Below are 17637 nucleotides of genomic sequence, written 5' to 3' on the forward strand. Positions count from 1 at the left end.
GTCGCTCTTACGTGTATCCGAAATCTCGTAATATCGCCCTTCCCGTGTTTTCGTCCCTCTTCTCGGCCTCGACTGTCTTGCTTCTCAAATATAACTCACTTTGACACCCATACCCACCGTACCGCGGAGTTTCTCCCATCCTCGTCCCAGCACCCTCTTGGCCTTCTCTCTTATATGCTTTTGACCCGCCACCACCACAAACATGAGCACAAAAAGTAGGAACCTCAGCATCGCAGTCGGGTTCTTCTGCAGCGTAGTGGCCATGCTTCTTGCGAGATTTGAGAGCGCCTGGAAGAGGGCACGGGCTTGTGCAGCCAGGGTGTTTTGGGAGGAGGCTGATTTGGGAGATTTCCGTTGAGCTGGACGGCGGGGGGTCTGAGCAGGAGGCGAGAGGTGGCTTCGTGTCGGTGTCGCGGAGGGAGGTGGGGGCGATTTGGGCGTCGACGTCGGTTGAGGGATTTTGGAAGTCGCGGTAGGCTCTGTTGATGGCTTCTCCGGCTTCGAGGGCGCAGTTGTGTGGGTGCCGCCGTTGGGATGCGCTCGTTCAATGCCGTAGTCGACCTCACTACTCGTCCGTTGATGCTTCGATGTCGCCTTCGGTGACTGAGACTGCTGCTCCGGGCTATTTGGTGTGTCGTCTATAGGATGTTCCTCTGTATCTTCGAAGACCTCCTCCTGCCCATCTCCCGCATCGATGGATTCACGCCTGGTCACATCCTGCAACTCTTCTAGCGTCTGCAAGAACGCCTCCCTCCTCTCTTCGTCTAAGATGTCGCTATTCTGAATGGAGCTTCGCGCGTAGTCCCATTCGCTGTTCCTCGGTAGGACATGCAGCGTGAAGATCTCCAGTACTTTTATCCGACTGGTAAGGTCTTTGGGGGTGTTTGTGCCGTTTAAACCGGTTGATGATTGCTGGCCATTGGAGAGGGCGCGGTCCAGGTGCGTCGAGAGATCGAGTTGGCCGACTTCGAGGGTCGGGTGCGACGAGGAGGAGAAATACGTCTCTAGGCGGGACTGATTGAGCTGTTGGTTCGGGGCCTGACCCAGGAGGAGGTTTGATCTCAAATGAAGTCAGCATAAGCAAAGTATAGGGCATATTAGACGGATCGTTACAAATTGTACACCACCTCGGCGTCGACGGAGCCTTCTCGGCCCTGGTAGCCATCCCTCACGACCTGCTCCCATACATCACCATTCTGAACTCGTCTCTTGAGTTCTTTGTACTCTTTCGAACCAAAAGTCTCCCTGCCCTCGGCGTCTCCCAGGTCCACAATCGAGTTCAGTAACGTGACGTACAAGCTCCAGATCTTGATACGCTGGCTGGTGGTTGCGGTCGCTATAGGTGCTAACGCAGGACTGTCGTCCGGCCTCGACTGACTTGGCGGTGTAATCACGGGCTGCAGCGCTTCATAGGATTCTAGTAGTCGGCGCGTAAGGAACAACTGCGAAGCATGCTTATAGACCTTGGAGATCTCGGATGACGTCCGTTTGCTCGACTGATTCAGTGAGGAGATGGAGGAGGAAAGGTCGCGAGAGCTGGACTGGGAGTCTGTGCCTATTGACATGATGGCGAAGCTACCAGCGCAGCAACGGAAACCGAGACAGGCGACAAGCACTCTTCAGAGCAACAACTGCAGTTCACTGATGCGGCGATCGAGGGAGCAGCAGCAGGTCGGAGACGGGTGAGGAGCAAAGTTTCGTCACGATGTCAAATTGAACTCGCTTCAACCTCGGCTTTCGACCTTACCGGCGACCCACAGCCTCGCCAGCAACACAGCCAGTCAGCTTTGCGGATGCTCGCAGATATCGTCCGCAGCAAGAACATCGTCAAGGTCGGGTCTCTTGCAAACGACAGCCAAAAAGCACAGACGTCAAAGGTCGTGCAAGAGCATCTTGATGTCCCCTCGCATGTGGCAGGTGAAGCCAGTACTCGCCGCCCTCATCGATTGGACTGTCAGTGCTCTGTCAAATGCAAGATACCCTCTTGAGTTGCGTTCGCTTGCAACTTGTTCACGATTAACCCCCAGAACTCAGCATCCTGTTCCCATCTTGGCATCAGCCTCCCTTCTTTGACCAAGTCTGCCATCCTCTGTTGCTCCCTGATCTCCGGCTCTTCTGCTGGCGTATCCTCTGGTTCGTCATCGAGGACGTCAAAGATATTCCTCTTCTTCGATATCGTTCTCAGTTTCTGGAGTTCATTCTTTGTGTTATGTGTTGCTTGAGCTTTCTCTTTCGTCGCGATAACTGTCCCAGTCGTTGGGATGACGGATGCGGGGATAAGCAGAGTGGATTTTTTAACAGAAGCTATGCTCGGTTTCTCCTGGGTGATTGCGTTTGGTGCTCCAGACAGAATAGACCTAACTGTGGTGACCGGGGGTTTGATCATGTCCACGATGTTTTTCTTGGTGCTATGCTTTTGGTCTACCTCGTCGACAGGAGACTGAAGAGGACTGACTGGCCCATCCTCCTCGTGCTCAACCTCTATCTTCCGTTCTGGGGCTGGCACAGACCCTTCGACCAATAATTTGAGGTCTTGGGGGCCTCGTTTCAGTTTGCCAGGCATCTTCAGACCGATTTTGGCTGTGACAAAGCTGTCAAAGCCTGCCTCGTGATAGTTGGCCGCATAGAGGTATCGATCGAATGTCGGGGGTAGGTGAATCTGAGGTAGTTCAACGGAACTGAGCTCGCTTTCAACAGATCTCAAGGAGGTATCCGCCCATCGTTTGTTCCCAAGGCCAGCCACAAACTTGGTATCCATGATAATAGGAAACAGCTTGTGCAGATGAGCACTGAAATCTCCCACTTTCTCCGGCAGATCCCCGACGAAGCAGCGATATAGGTTGATAACGTCCGTCAAGCAGTTGTGGCCTACCACGGCTCTGGTCTGGGCCTTTAACTTCTTCTGAAGATCATTTAGAAAGCGCTGTACATCTTTCGGCTTGTCCTCGGGAGAATGCGCTGCAACAACATAGTGGTGCGGCAGGTTAGAGATATCGCCGCCCATAATCGCCTCTAAGACCCATCGAAAGCCTACAGCGTTGGCAATTTCGAGCTCACGTCTCTGCTCGCGAAGTTCCTTTTCGTTGGCTTGTTGCTCACTAGTGGGGTTGGTGATCTGGACGAAATGACCCATGCCCTGGGTTTTGAGGTTGGGGTACTCGTTCCTGATAGTCTGGTGGGTAAGTCGAACCTGGTACCGGTTGAGCGTCGAAGGTATTGGCTCTTTAGCATCTTCGGCGGGGATGTTCAGATAAGATTCTTGCTGCTCCTTCGGCAGGGCTTGCCAGTCATTTACTGACTTCTTGATATGATCCACGAGGAAATTGTCGTCGTCTCTGAGTTGCATGTCCGGGATCTTAGACCTGACTTGCTCTTCTTCAATTAACTTGTTTCGGACTTGGTCTTCCTCCTGCCGCGAGAGATAGTGAACTCCTTGCGTAAAGGGTTTGTCCATGCCAAAGCCATTCCGCATGAGAAATGAAACGGCTGTGAGAGTTAGCAGGAGATAGAAGGAGTGAAAATTCGAGAAACTTGCCGCCACTGTTGTACGACCATACTCGCGCAAAAACTGATTCCTTCGTTGTCGGTAGCGGACAGAGATAGAAATTGTAAGGTCGGGCCTCATAGCGACCTGTCGAGGTCAATTTGGTCCCTGGGCAAATGTATTCCTGGGCAGCTGCAAATTATTGGTAGGGTCGATGACGAGAAGCCCCCGAACTGATGATTCATGGATCCTTCTTGCAATAGAGTGTATACGGTCATTTCTTGTTCACTTTCACCAGACATACCTTTTTCAGTATCCTCCGTGACGATAGTCAGGCCAACCTGTAGAATTTGATAGATCTGGGCAGCGGCTCTTAAATCGGAGTAGTATTCCTGTAGGCTGAGTCGGTTTGCGCCGCCAGCAGCCCTCCTCCCAGCTACGCCCGAGAACTCGAGATCAAAGGCAATGAAGCGGCTGTTGGCAATATGTTGGATGATTTTGACGAGCTCGGAAGGAAAGCTGGCACTGTTGACGTCCATGGCGCATGGGTATCTGTGATCAGACAGCGAGAGCGAAGGCCGCTCTGATCTGAACGGAAGACATAAAAGTTTGCCCGGCAGACCAAATAAGCGACGGAGGGAAGAGGTCATTCAAGGTAGGGAGGAAGTACGGAGGAGTCGGAAGGTACAGTATCAACTCCCTTCTGGAATGGTAGCAGAGAAGAAATGAAAGGCCAAAGAAGTTCAGTTTGCCTTCCTGGTTGGCCTCAAAATGTGAGCATCATCAAACGCAGCATCAACAAACTGACACAGAGACCGAGTGACTTCACGCGGCATCAGTGACCCGCCCTCTCATGCCAGGATCAACCCTTGGCTACATCAAAGTCAACAGTGCTCGGAGTCTTTGTTCGACATGAGTTGAGAACGTGCTGTCTATGTACAGGAAGTCGCGTGCTCATGGTGCTCGGCGTGGCCACTCGTAGCATTTACATCGGTTTCGAAGTTTGTGTGGGGGAAAATTGCTGGCACTTCCGTCTCGAACCCCGCGACAATTCACATTTCACTGAGCATTCTCGAATGACGGCTTCATAAACACATGTTCTCACGAACCTCTGAGGCTCTGTTGCTCTTCCGCTGTCGTCGAAGATAATGGTTCGGTAGCTGAACCCCCTACACCCTCCTGAATTCAGCGCCATGGCCGCCGTACTTCCCTCGAGCCTCTTGTCGCTTCTGAAGAAATCCTCCCTCGACGATCATGAACAAATTCTCTCAGAATGCGACAGAGTCCTCAAGTCACCCAAGGGCGCTGACATCGAAACGCAACACGTTAAACTGGTTGCCCTTCTCAAGCTTGATCGCTACGAGGAGGCTGCGAAATTTGTCGAAAACAACGTCGGGGCCGACTTGCGCAAGAAGGTCGAGCTGGAATATGCCTACGCATTGTACAAGACTGGTCGATTAAAAGAGGCAGCTGATTTGTCGGCGTCCTTAAAGAGTAGAGGAGCACACCATGTTGAGGCGCAGTCCAGGTATCGTCTGGAAGAATCGACAAGAACGTCCGAACTATACAGACGTATACGGAGCCAGAAATTAGATTCTGAGGAATTTGACCTGCGAGTGAACCAGGGTGCGATAGATGCGCAGGCGCAATGGCTTGGTCATTTGGACATGGGTTTGATCCGGAGACCTGGAAGAGAAGACTTGGAGGCTTTCGAAACCGCCTACAATGCCGCCTGCGGGTGTATTGCCAGAGGAGAATATGCGCAGGCCGAAATGCTGCTCAAGCGTGCCAGGGAACTGTGCAAGCACTCAGAAGACCTCACAGACCAGCAAAAGGCAGAAGAGCTACTGCCCATCTCCGTCCAACAGCTGTTCGTGCTGCAGTCGCAGGGTAAGATGCTTGAAGCAGAGACACTCAGCCGCGATATCAACGTCCAGGAAGCCTCAGACATGTCGACTCGCAAAATCGGCCTGAACAACGTTATGCTGACAGGCCCCATGATCAACCCATTCCTTGCGCATAGGACGTTTCATTCGGCTCCTAAAGTACCACAAAATGACAAGCTCTTCACCTACCAAAGTATAGCCCTGGAATCGAACAAAAGCACTATTGATCTACAGACATTCAAGTACGATGGCGTCATGTCTTCGACTGCAAAGGCTCTCGAGGCACATCCCGTCCCCTCGTTGTCTCCAGAGGTGCTTCTTGCTTCCCACTTCAATGCAGCAGCCCATGCGAAGAATGAAACTGGCAAAGCAGCTATCCGGAATGTGTTGCCAGAGCTGGAGAAACGGCCCAACGACATTGGACTGATCCTTACACTCGTCCAAATGTACGTCATTGATGGAGACGTAACCTCAGCTGTTGAGTTGGTGGAACAGTTCTTCAGGCGGTTAGATGATTCAGTGGCCGACGCTGAGGATGATATTCGCTTCAATCCCATGCTTGTGAGTCTCATGACCAGCTTATACACGCACAGGGGTCAGAAGGGTGGTGTCAAGCAGGAACTGGCCAAAGCCGCCGCGTACTGGCGAAGTAAGCCTAATGCTCCCACCACCTTGCTCGCCGCAGCAGGTGTCTCACTGTTGGAGTCCCAAAGTCAGGAGGATGCCGAACTCGCTTCGGCCATCTTCAGCAAACTTCGGGAGCAGCAGCCAGAGGACAAAGCTACCATCGCCGGTTACGTGGCGTCACACGCCCAAGATGACGAGGCTCTGTCTGGCTCCGATGCCGATAAGCTGACTTCCACATCCGAGCTCATTCGAAACATCGATATCGATGCCTTGGAGAACAGAGGAATTCCGCAATCCTCAAACGCCCTCACAATAGCAAAATTAGGGCCGGCACGAAAACGGGCCACAGCAGAGGGTGGCGATCCGAAACCCAAACGTATTCGGAAGTCGAGGTTACCCAAGGACTATGACGAGAACAAAAAGCCCGACCCCGAACGTTGGCTTCCGATGAGAGACAGAAGTTACTACCGCCCGCCTAAGGGCAAGAAGAAGGGCAAACGAGATGACCGAACCCAGGGTGGTGTCGTGGATGAGTCCTTGAATGTTGATGCGAAGTCCGCTGCGGCCACCGTAGCTACAGGGACTGGAGGTGGTGCTAACAAAAAGAAGAAGGGAAAGGGCAAGAAATGAAACAGGGCCAGCCGCGTTTGCCAAGAGTGTGCTTTGTGAAGCACAGGGCTCAGTGCAGAGTTCCGCGACACAAGGGCTGCCCATGCATGGTGTGTGTGTTCTCTGGAGGATCTAGGCTTCAGCAAGGGTCCTAAAGAGAGTCTCGTCCTGCCACACCACGATATTCGAGAATCCACATCAGTCTAAATTATCTCGTCCGAGGTATTGTCATGGTGGTTTCCAGAGCGTAGTTCGAGTGTACCCATATCGTGCTGCGTAGTCCGAGAGATAGTGGCAATCATTTCAGCTCGCATCTCGCAATGAACCCGGGAATCTGACACATGTCAAAGTATGAGTTTGAAAGTGAGGAAGGACTGCGGTCACTGACAAAGCTTGTGACAATGACCTCACAGAACCTCGGCAATCAAGTGACAGCTCCCAATCGACGAAGCACAAGCTGGGCGGCTACTCTGCCTGTGCGGCGGTGGTGGCGGGAGGAACGAGCAAATCAAGGCGCTGCAATGGAGCAAGCATGCGAGAAACCAAAAAGTAGAATCTTAAAAGGAAATGCCCACTGCATAATTGGCTTTCCCGCCTGTCAACCACATCTCTGGCTTTCTTCTTCCTTTGATGACATCGCTCTCATCTTCGGGGCTCGCCGGCGAGCCTCGTGCACAGGTTCCGAGCGTGATGCCTTGAATCGGCTCGACCCTTGTCTACCTTAGCTTGCATGCACCCGCCTAACGCGTTCTCCGGCATAATCATGGCACGACGGGGAGGACGGGCCACGCCGTCAGCTCCCGTGTCACCCAGCTAAGCCCAACTCTAGGCGGCCCTCCAATGCCCCCAATGCCCCCTTACGCCTCTCTGCACACAATCAAAGGCATTCTAATTACTCCGTACGAGGTATGTGGTCTGAGGGACAACTGAATCTCCGAGCCACCAAGGACTTCGCGGTTACTCAAACCTGCACCGACTCAAGGCCCCCCTAAGCATGCGCTCGCCCGGGCATCGTACGCCTGGCATGCATGGCATCAGGCATGGGTGATAACCACGGGGCGTCAATGTTGGTGATGCTGACTGCGATGCCCTTCCACACGCTTCCCACTCGGTCATGAGGACACTCTTCCGTCTGCAGTCACCTTCCCTCCAAGACATCTGTTCCAGCCACGCTCGTACGTATGTCGCCGCTCTATTACTGTGATTGACGTGCGCTAGTTCCTGCCCTTGCGAGCGGTGTGTGGTACCGGCGGTCCATCTGATCCAACTTCCGGAAAGCATTCTTGGGCCTTGCCTGCCCACTCCCCCGGTACTGCTGATACTGGCATGCTGTGATATGCAGCATGATTGGCCAGCCACAGTCGCTCCGCCGCTGCGTGGCAACCGTCGGCCGACAACTAACCTTCATCTAACCCGCAAGCAAGGTCTTTTATTCAGCTCTCGGCTCACGCGTGTATGCGCCTGGGGCTAGCTTCCTTCGAGACATAACCTTTCCTGCAGGTCCGCCATGGACCGCGAAATCCGTGCGAGGCCCATGATTTGTCCAACGCCTACTCCGTACTCAGGAGCCTCTGACGCCGGCCAGTCGCTCTTTGGCCACCTCGATCCGACGTCTCTACCTCTGTTCCCACCTTCATGGCTGATGACCTCGCGACAGCTCTTGAATACTAGAGACAGCCGTTCGGGCAAGCGATACCACCCTTCCTGCCTGGCTGTGCAAGCTTTTAAGTTGTCCTGCTTCCTCCTGCGTCGCCCTGGATGCAATACTGCCTCATCCCTGTCTTCTTTCGTCCGAGCTCTCCTTCTCGGCCACCTTTGTTGATGACAATCAAGATTTACTCCTTAGATGCTTACACTCGGCGTTTGACTTGAAAGTGTCACTGTCACTTAGGTTGTCCAAGCTTCTGCGGTGCAACAGCTACGTCCGCCATACGTCCTCGCGTGAACGCAGGAGGAAGTTTCCGGTTGTTCAGATGACAGGTCTCTTCTTGAAACGACCTCTAAACACACACAACCAGAAGATCTAAGCGTCCCTGCAACCAAGTCATCCGCGTGTGCACGGCTACCACACGGTATGGAGCTCGCGCACGACGACTTTGTGGCGGTGAATGTTCCAACTACGTTTGAGCAGCCAGATAACATCCACGAGTATTTCTCGCTGCAAGCGCCACCCAATACAAGCATCTGGCGAAAGCCTTCAGCATACGATGACACCACGGCGCCAATGATCTTGAAGCGCCTACGACAATCCTTCATTCTGGCAGAAGTCACCGTGTCCGCCGCACTGTCGGAGGAGTTCGACCAGGCCGGCATTGTCATTTTCGCCGGCTCGTTGCCGGATCCCACGCTATCACCCTTGCCGATCGCGACTCGTCGAATTTCGCGCCACCCGAGACGAGGAAGTGAGGCTAGGGCTACAGGTAGATGGGCCAAAGCCGGTCTCGAGCTGGTCGAGGGAGAGCTACATGCTGCCTCAGTGGTGGCCGTTTCGCCTTGCGGTGCAGACTGGACATCGTCGGCCCGCTTACCCTTGCCTCTTACGCCGTTTGGACCGTATTCACTCGCCTCGCAGACCCTTCGCGTGAAACTGGAGCGAGTTGGGGAATCTCTGTGGATATGGTACAAAATCCCGGAGAGCTCGACACCATTCGAGCCCCAGTATCCCCATGCAAACTCTTATATGCGGCAACGAAATCCAGAAGATGTCGCGACTGGATGGAGAAAGATGCGCGAGATCATGGGCTTCTTCGCCGGTGGCTTCGAACACCAGAAAGGGAGTGTGTGGGTCGGATGCTATGCCAGTCGGCCTATGGAATTCGAACCGAGGAGTAGCTGGGAAGAGCCTCATGGGTTGTTGGCAGAGTTCGAAGATCTGGATATTTTATGATATGCGGGATGGACATCATTGCGCCGTCGTGTGAGTGGGCGTGCAGGTCACAAAGTCGAGATCATGGCACGGCGCTGTACTGTTCTTTCTTGGCGTGGACACAACGTAGCTTACCCATTTTTTGGCGCTCTGGCGTTGTGGTCAGCTACATTCAAGGGTGTTCTTGAAAGTTAAGCAATCTGTCCGGCAATGAACCGAGGATGCCTCAGAGAAGCAGTTGGGATGAGAAATATAGGACGGGCACGGGACGAGTTGGCGTCTTCCACCCGATTAATGAGATGGATGAGACGGACAATGAACTGGCATATCAGGGGATGTACCAGAAAGTCCAGACGACTTCCGCAACCGGGGTCTTCGCTAGTAGCACTAGACCTTTCGCTGTACAATTGCGCCCGGTAAGGGAAAAGTAGCCAACAATGGCGAAGAGGCCGTCCGATCACCTGGTGACTGAGAAGCGGGGCGAGCTGGGCTCGGGGGTTCGCATCGAAAGATCTCGCGGCGTGGACTCCGAACAAGCGTCCTTGGTCATACATCCAAGCAAATTCTGATAGACCCCCGACTGGGTAGGTATGAGACAGGCTGGTTCTCGAGCCATCTCATGTCAGCGGCAAGTGATCCTTGGATTGCAACCGCGAGCACTGGATGTGATCCTGTCTGCAGCCTTCACGATGTTCATGTCGCATGTTGAATGTAGTCAGTGTCCCCCATTATGGTGAGGAAGGAAGAATGGAAAGGCGAGGAGTGGGTGATTGGGCAGACGCGCCGCCGGGTAAATCTCGGACACGCGCATCACAACATACTTCCTCATCTGTCTCTGCCGAAGCAAGGACTGACACCACGTACATACCCCGTCCATTGTACATTTTACCATGGAGTCGCACAGTCTAGAGAGAGCATCACAGTATCTCAATAACATTCTACTCGCGCGGGGCCTCCTTACCAATGGCAAACCCATCGACTTTGCCCGCCCCAACCGCCATGGTTCCAACACTGATGCGACCATGTCCCGTGTCATCAACCTCGTCCATGACCTCGTCCTACGGCGCGACCAGGACGCCGAGCAACGAGAAATCCTCACCACGCACATCCGCCAAGCACGCGCAGCCGATTCCCAGCGCGCCATTGACCTCCAGAGGCTACAGGACAAGAACACCGAGTTGGCTCGAGCTGCAGCCGCAGCTGAATCACAAGAGCGGGTCTTGAAAGCTCACATGCGCCAGGCGGATGCTCAAGCCAAGGAGCTTAAGGAGCAGATGCTGAGGATGAAGTCTACTCTGGACCAAGTCCGAGCGAAATGCCTAAGTGACGTGCGCAAACGAGACGCCGAACTGGACAAACTGAAGGCCCATCTGGCGGGCATGCAGCGCGGTAAGAAAGAGTCGAGTGGCATGAAGATCAACACGATAAACTGGGAGCCAGCAACCGGCGGTCGCGAAAGACGCAACGGGCAGGCCGTGGACAGATCGGAATGGAGCTTGGAGCAGGAGAGCAACGACTTCCTTGCCGCCCTCGTCAATGAGATGAGCACGGAAAACGTTTCGCTGAGACGAATCATCACAGATACTGCGGAGGTGCTGCGCGAGTTGACAGGGCTGGAGGGGCAACAGCCCGGTGCTGAAGAGCCAGAACAGGATACGGAGGAGGATGGCATAGGCATACCGGGTCAATACCGCAAAGCCAGGCAGAAGGCTGCTCGAGCACAACAACAAGCTCAAGCCGAAGCCGAAGCCCAGGACCTCACATCCTGCAACGAGCTGGAACAGCAAATGGCAGGTATTCTGGAGCACTGCCGGTCTATCCTCAAGGACCCCTCATTCGTTCCCATCGAAGAAGTCCAGATTCGTGACGAAGAAATCAGCAAGCTACGTGTGGGGTGGGAGAAGATGGCAAGCAGGTGGAAGGAGGCCGTCACTATGATGGACAACTGGCGCAAGCGCGTGGACGAGAATGGACAAGAGTTCTCGAAGGAGGATCTTTCGAGGTTGGAGTTTGGCAAAAGTATTTCTTTGCTGCCTAACGGACAGCCTGTTTTTGGCCAAGATGAGGAACCGTCGTCAATATTTTACGAAATCAGCAGACTGGAAGAAGGATCAGACGAAGAAGACCTGGACCAACAACTCCCGGCGGACGATCGAGGAGGTGTGCAATACCCCAGACTGCCGGATAACGATAAAACAGGCATACAGTCTCATCATCGGGATCCAGACATCCCTCCCGCGGAAGGTCGCTCACCCAAACGCCGCGCATCTCTGGCTCGAAAAGCAGGACTTAACCTAGGGAAGCCCGTACGACCGCTGCAGCCTGTTGGCCTGAGCGGTCTCAACAGGTCGCCCGGCCACGGCGTGGCCTTGACAAGCACAAATTCGTCATCAAAGCAAGGCACGCAGCCGGGTCTGGGAAGCTCGGACAGCGCTATAGAAATGGACGGAGACCGGCCAGATGAGGATGACGACGACGACGATGTATGGCTTGACGAGAATTTGACCAAGCCCCGGATTCCGAGGAAGGTCAGTAGAGACGCTCACAGATGGTATCACAACCAGACTAATGCAGAAATAGATGAAGCAACGAGAACCCCCACTGTCCGTATCTGAGAAGCTCGCAGCGGTCGAGGCCGAAGCCCTGCAAGCCCAGAGGCAACCATCATCCGCTCACATGGAGCCTGGCCGGAAAAGAAAACACGCAAATGCCAACGGCGTGAAAACAAGGAAAGCATCAAGAAGACGGAGCACACTCAGCCCTGAGGAATTGGCTGAGCTGATGGGTATTGAATAGGCTTGTACCATTTCTACATCCCCCGCGACATTGGACAGCGCGAGGTTGGATCTCGCTTAGGTCGCCGGTGCAATGAGCTGATCAAGTCCACATGGCCATCCTTTCGTTAACACCTACTTTCCTTGACCTCGGTTCCAGCCTCTTTGTCTTATGTCTTATGCTCAGGTCCGCCCATCCAGCCAGATTCAAGCTCTTCTGGAGACCCCATCTTGGAAAACACTGCAAATGAAAACGTCCGTGATGTCCTTCGATCCAAGGGGGAAAGAAGCCAAGAGGGAAGGCTCTACAGCCGGCTTTCATTCAAATTCTTCTCGTTTACCAGCACAATCCGATACCGTGCCTTCCCCTCTTCCATGTCGACGATGGCTCGATTCGCCTCCTTCATAGGATAGTTATTGTTCCACGTCCAGACCTTCTTCTTCGCGAACAGATCCAGCATCTCGCGGATTTCCTTGGGGCTCCCAATACCGCTACCGGTGATCTTGATCTTCTTGGAGAGCAGTGAGAAGGCGTTGAAGGCGGGAATGTTGTCCTCGGGCGCACCGATCTGGACAAATGTGCCACCCACACGGAGGAGTTGTAGGTATCGGGCCAGCGGCATTTTGGGAGAGGAAACAGTGGACACGATCAGATCGAGACTCTGGCGGTGCTTGCGATGCCAATCCTTATCCTCGTCCGTGGCGATGAAGTCGTCGGCGCCCATCTTCAATGCGTCGGCCTTCTTGGAGCTCCTCCGGCTGATGACGACCAGTTTGTCCACGTTGAGAGCTTTCGCAGCCATTACCCCGAAATGCCCAAGCCCGCCTAAGCCAATAATGCCGACGCGCTTCCCTGGGCCGGCACCGTACTGTGTCAAGGGTGAGAAGGCAGTGATGCCTCCACAAAGCATGGGAGCAGCGACGTCGCTCGGGATCGCGTCTGGGATCTTGAAGACGAAGTGGCTGTGTCCGCGCCAGTAATCGGCATACCCGCCGTATGATTTACTCCCGTCTGGCCACTTTGAGTTATACGTCCCGGTCTGCTTCACTTGGCAATAGTTCTCTTGGTCGTGGGAGCATTCCTCGCAATCCGGTCGCAGACACGAGCCGCTCTGAGCACCGACTCCGACGCGGTCGCCGACTTTGATCCCGTTTTCGACTTTGCTGCCTACGCGGACGGCAGTACCCACGATCTCATGCCCCACGCAGACGGGGTAGAGGGATGCGCCCCAGCCAGAACGCAGCGTGTGCAGATCGGAGCCACAGATGCCGCAGTGAGTGATTTTAATGTCAACGTCGCTTTCCTCGAAAGGTTTGGGAGTGTAGCTTTGCCAGACCATGTTGCCCTGGGCCGAGTTTTTGTCTAAGCCCATCCAGCCCTGGAAGGTGTAATTGGACCCCATCTTGGTAGTGTTTTGTGACGCCTCGGTGACGATGAAGATCGGAATAGATTGACACGGCGGGCGAACAGAGGGAGAGCTTGAAGGGATGGGTTGGCTACAGTCAAAGAAGGGGAATACAGAACAGAAGCTTTGGCCTGTATCGATATGATCGACGGCTTTGATCCTTGTAGCGGCGTGTGTCCGCGCCTCAACCGAGGTAAAATTTCTTGGGTCCCGAATGTATAGATCGGATAGTGATCAAGCCAAGTTCGTTAACGGGTTGTATACCACGACTCAGCTGGAAGGTTGGAGGTCTGTCATCGGAGCTTATAAGACCTATCTTCACTAGCCTGCGACCTGTATTGGTACCAGGGGGTATTTCCGCTTGCGAGCGAAACACTCAGAGCTCTTCCCCATATTCTGTAAGGAGGGTTGGGTCGGTCATCGACCCCACGCCGGCAGCCAAGGGACTTCCGGGGTAGACATAGTAGATAAAGCATTGAACCTAGAGTAGATCCAGCAACGTGAAGAATGGGGGTATGGCGATCGAGAAGCAGGTGGTGACAGGAGCAGCAGGAGACAGACGTGGATGACTAAGCATACACAGCCTTGCGGGCCCAGCCTTGCGCGCGCGACGCGCTCGCTCCAAACAATTTTGGGATTCAACATCGTCGCTTTGTGAACAACACTATCGTCGCTGCGGCTGCTCCAATATCTCAAACAAATGGCCCTGAACTTGCTCTGCAGTCGTCGCAATGAATAGGTTTACGGCGGACTATTCGTCCAGCGTCAATTCGACGCCCGGCAAACAACATCCGTCGAGAGGATTCCTGTCGTCGAACCCGCCTCAATTGGCCAGCACAACACCTGTCGCTCCTCCTCCATCTCAAATATTCGGCAGCTCAGCATTCGGGACAGGTGTCAGCAAGCTGCAGTTCACCAAGCCTACCGAAACTTCTCCACGGTCGATTCCCGGATCCCGCCTCCCACCTAGAACTAAGAATGGCACGCCCAATATCGCGCGGGTGAGGCAAGGCTATGTTACCGGGAAGGCAGTTGAAAATGAGGAGGATGGCGATCAAGCCATGGAAGAAGATGCGCATGACGCAGGGTCCAATCCATACTCACCTCGTCGCGGCTTTCATTCGATCAATCAACGGAATAATGCGTCTCTGATGAACTTCAGCACCGCCAGCACCCGGGACGCACGAGTGTCCGCACCGCGCAAATCATTTCGCAGCTCTACAAGGCTCTCCGCTCTCCCGCACAAGGGGGACGAGACGGTGGTATCAAACCTGGCCAGAGATATGGGAGCTAGGGCACAACAAGCATCTCTCACCGAGCCAGACGAGCTGATCCTTGAGACGGAACAGATCCTGCGTTCGCTCGATGAGCAGTCGCAATATCTCAAGGACAGCACGAAGGCGCTGGACATCGTCTCAGAGTACGCTTACGATCTGATCAAGGAATGGCAACGCTTCGTCCAGCCCGACCGACCTTCCCTGGACAGTAATGACATTGGTCCACAGCCTACAGCACCTGCGTTTGCAAAGGCAAACTATCTTGCGTCTTTAATGCTCGTTCTGCGCCATCCTCCTCCCTCGATGGATGATACGGTTGCTCCCACTCCTCAGGTCTTGCTCGACTGGCTCGACCAATATCACGTCTCGTACGACCAAATGTACAAAGCGGTCGCCTCCGCGCGGCCTAACTGCACTTCTCACGAGCTCTTCTGGGACGCCGTCCTCAGTCTGACACTCCGGGGAAAGCTCCAACAGGTGATGCAGCTTTTCGCCGACGCGGATTTCAAATATGCTGCTTCTGCCGCCGACGATGGACACGATAGTGACGGGTACAAAGGTGCTCAACTGCAGACGGTCCAGGGCGTCATCTATCGGGCTCGGCAACTGCTAAACTCATGCCCTGCAATCCAGTTCGGCGACTGGAACGTGGCAGGTCCTGACTGGGACGTCTTCCGCGCCTCCGTCGAAGCCGCGCTCGAAAATCTCACTGACGAAGCCACCGCGCAAGATGATGAAGACAGTTTTGAAGCAGAGAATTTTGGCCTCCGCAAACCCGAGACTCGCCTGCTCGGTAGACTGGGTCAGAAGTCGTCAAACACTCTCCCCTGGACGATCTTCCAGAACCTCAAGATTCTCTACAACATTCTGCTAGGGTCGGCCGAAGAAATATCAGCTCAATCGCAAGATTGGCTTGAAGCAACGACATCTTTGACGATATGGTGGGACGGAACTGCCGACTCGACTGCAGTCGCGCAATGGAGTTTCGATGTCAGCCGGGCTAATAATCCGGCTGTTCAAGACGAAGACTTCAACCCCTACCTTGGGAGACTGAGAGATTCGTTTCTCTGTGTGACCGCGCCGGATGATAAGAATTCGTTTCAGATTAACGGGATGTCGCCTGTCGAGGTTGGGCTAGGCTGCATCCTGCAAGGGAGTAGCCCAGGCGCGTTGACAGTGTTGAGAACGCTATCACAATGCATAGCTGCTTCGGTGGCTGAGATTGGCTCCAAAGCAGGCTGGTTAGAAGACGACACCACATCTCATCCCGCAGGTCTCAACGAAGAAGACCTCATGGTCCTCAGCTACGGCGCATCCAAGGCGGGCGTCTCAAAGGACGATCTCCTCGTTTCCTACGCCGAAAAGCTGTTCGAGAAAGATACCCTGCACCTGTCTGACGGATCCGGCGTCGAGGGATGGGAAGTTTCCATCTCCCTCGTCACGCGCCTGGACGACCGAGAAGTTATGCGGACGACAGTCTCGAACTTCCTCGACCACCTCGAAGTCACAACGCAAGATCGGGCTGAGAAACTGACCAACCTCTGTTCAGACCTCGGCCTTCAAGACGAGGCTAGAAAGGTTTCCGATAGATTCGGCGATTACCTAGTCAACAACACCGAGGAGTATGGTACCGCCTTGTTGTGCTACGCACGAAGCCACGCCCGGGAGAAAATCCACCAGCTCGTTGACGTCCTGGTCAGTTACTCGCTGGTCCAGTCACGCGCGTACCCGCCAGCGAACGAGCTCGACGATGCCCTGCGCTCTCTTGTGAGCAATCCCAAAACCGCTCTCGTCGACATAGCCGAGGTGGACCCCGAAGCCGCCGAGATGTTGCAGTTCTATCTCGTCGGGTACGCGTGCATTCGCCGCTTCTACACACTCCGGGACCAAGACCTTGGAGGCAGCGGGCCCGCGCAGCCAAGTCTCAACTCCAGACCGCTAGCGAGGAAACGCGCGGCCGCAAAGGCGCTCATCGCAGCGATAAATTCCGCGGCCGACTCCATCTACGGCGGACTTTACGATCCAGACCGGACGAGCGCGATCCAGGTCGACGGGCTGCTGAGTCTGCTAGGCGAGGCGACGGCCCTGCTTACCGCCAGTAGTCACTCGGGGGATGCAAGTCATGGTGATAATCGCGGTCACGCTCGTGCGAGGAGCAGGATCTTCACCATCCCGCAGATCTACGACCTCCTCTCGGCGATCGAGGACCTCAGCACGGTCTCGGCTCGCGTCTTCGCCGCCACGGAGGAATGTCTCGCCGCGAGTCTGCGCGAATACGCGGGCAGCAGACCACCGAGTCCGCGCGCGGTGCTCAAGAAATCCATGAGCAGCGGGAGCGGTAGCGGCAGTGGCTTTTCGTACTCTGTCCTCGGGTCCGAGATGTTGGCGCGAAGCATGACCACCGACGCCAGCGGGAGCGCCGTCATGGTCAAAGGCCAGAGTGGCGGTGGCAAAGCCATGACTCAGGCACGGGGCATGGAAGACGCCCCAGCCAGGGGATGGGATTGGAGAGAGAAGTTCGTCCAACACAGTGAGCATGGGCCTGGTGGCGGTGACGCGGCGACCGTGACTGGACGGGACATCCTGACGGTCCTAAGGATGAGTTTGGCCGAGGAGTTGGCCTGGGCGGAGCTGGAGGAGGAGGAGGAGGAGGGTGATGCTTCGACCGCTTGAAGACTTCAACGGTCGGCCGGGAAAGGCACAGATGG

General features: G+C 54.7%; 7 protein-coding genes across 7 annotated transcripts; 4 read left to right on the plus strand and 3 right to left on the minus strand.

The window, feature by feature from the left end:
- Window positions 1-84: 84 nt before the first annotated feature.
- G647_09801 (uncharacterized protein) lies at window positions 85-1565 on the minus strand (the record flags this gene model as incomplete). The annotated part of the gene is made up of 2 exons (XM_008725794.1): window positions 85-1060; window positions 1114-1565. The coding sequence occupies 2 exons, from the start codon at window positions 1563-1565 to the stop codon at window positions 85-87; spliced, it is 1428 nt and encodes a 475-aa protein (XP_008724016.1).
- Window positions 1566-1954: 389 nt separating this feature from the next.
- G647_09802 (uncharacterized protein) lies at window positions 1955-4023 on the minus strand (the record flags this gene model as incomplete). Its single annotated transcript, XM_008725795.1, has 3 exons — window positions 1955-3486; window positions 3542-3631; window positions 3789-4023. 3 exons carry the CDS (start codon window positions 4021-4023, stop codon window positions 1955-1957), a joined length of 1857 nt encoding a protein of 618 aa, XP_008724017.1.
- Window positions 4024-4677: 654 nt separating this feature from the next.
- On the plus strand, window positions 4678-6627 carry G647_09803 (uncharacterized protein; the record flags this gene model as incomplete). The annotated part of the gene is made up of 1 exon (XM_008725796.1): window positions 4678-6627. One exon carries the CDS (start codon window positions 4678-4680, stop codon window positions 6625-6627), a length of 1950 nt encoding a protein of 649 aa, XP_008724018.1.
- A 2053-nt stretch (window positions 6628-8680) lies between these two features.
- Window positions 8681-9493, plus strand: G647_09804 (uncharacterized protein; the record flags this gene model as incomplete). The annotated part of the gene is made up of 1 exon (XM_008725797.1): window positions 8681-9493. One exon carries the CDS (start codon window positions 8681-8683, stop codon window positions 9491-9493), a length of 813 nt encoding a protein of 270 aa, XP_008724019.1.
- An 869-nt stretch (window positions 9494-10362) lies between these two features.
- Window positions 10363-12268, plus strand: G647_09805 (uncharacterized protein; the record flags this gene model as incomplete). Its single annotated transcript, XM_008725798.1, has 2 exons — window positions 10363-12000; window positions 12053-12268. 2 exons carry the CDS (start codon window positions 10363-10365, stop codon window positions 12266-12268), a joined length of 1854 nt encoding a protein of 617 aa, XP_008724020.1.
- A 283-nt stretch (window positions 12269-12551) lies between these two features.
- Window positions 12552-13649, minus strand: G647_09806 (uncharacterized protein; the record flags this gene model as incomplete). Its single annotated transcript, XM_008725799.1, has 1 exon — window positions 12552-13649. One exon carries the CDS (start codon window positions 13647-13649, stop codon window positions 12552-12554), a length of 1098 nt encoding a protein of 365 aa, XP_008724021.1.
- A 734-nt stretch (window positions 13650-14383) lies between these two features.
- On the plus strand, window positions 14384-17602 carry G647_09807 (uncharacterized protein; the record flags this gene model as incomplete). Its single annotated transcript, XM_008725800.1, has 1 exon — window positions 14384-17602. The coding sequence occupies one exon, from the start codon at window positions 14384-14386 to the stop codon at window positions 17600-17602; it is 3219 nt and encodes a 1072-aa protein (XP_008724022.1).
- Window positions 17603-17637: the final 35 nt, after the last annotated feature.

Source organism: Cladophialophora carrionii (assembly GCF_000365165.1).
Source record: "Cladophialophora carrionii CBS 160.54 unplaced genomic scaffold supercont1.11, whole genome shotgun sequence".
NCBI classification, from domain to species: domain Eukaryota; kingdom Fungi; phylum Ascomycota; class Eurotiomycetes; order Chaetothyriales; family Herpotrichiellaceae; genus Cladophialophora; species Cladophialophora carrionii.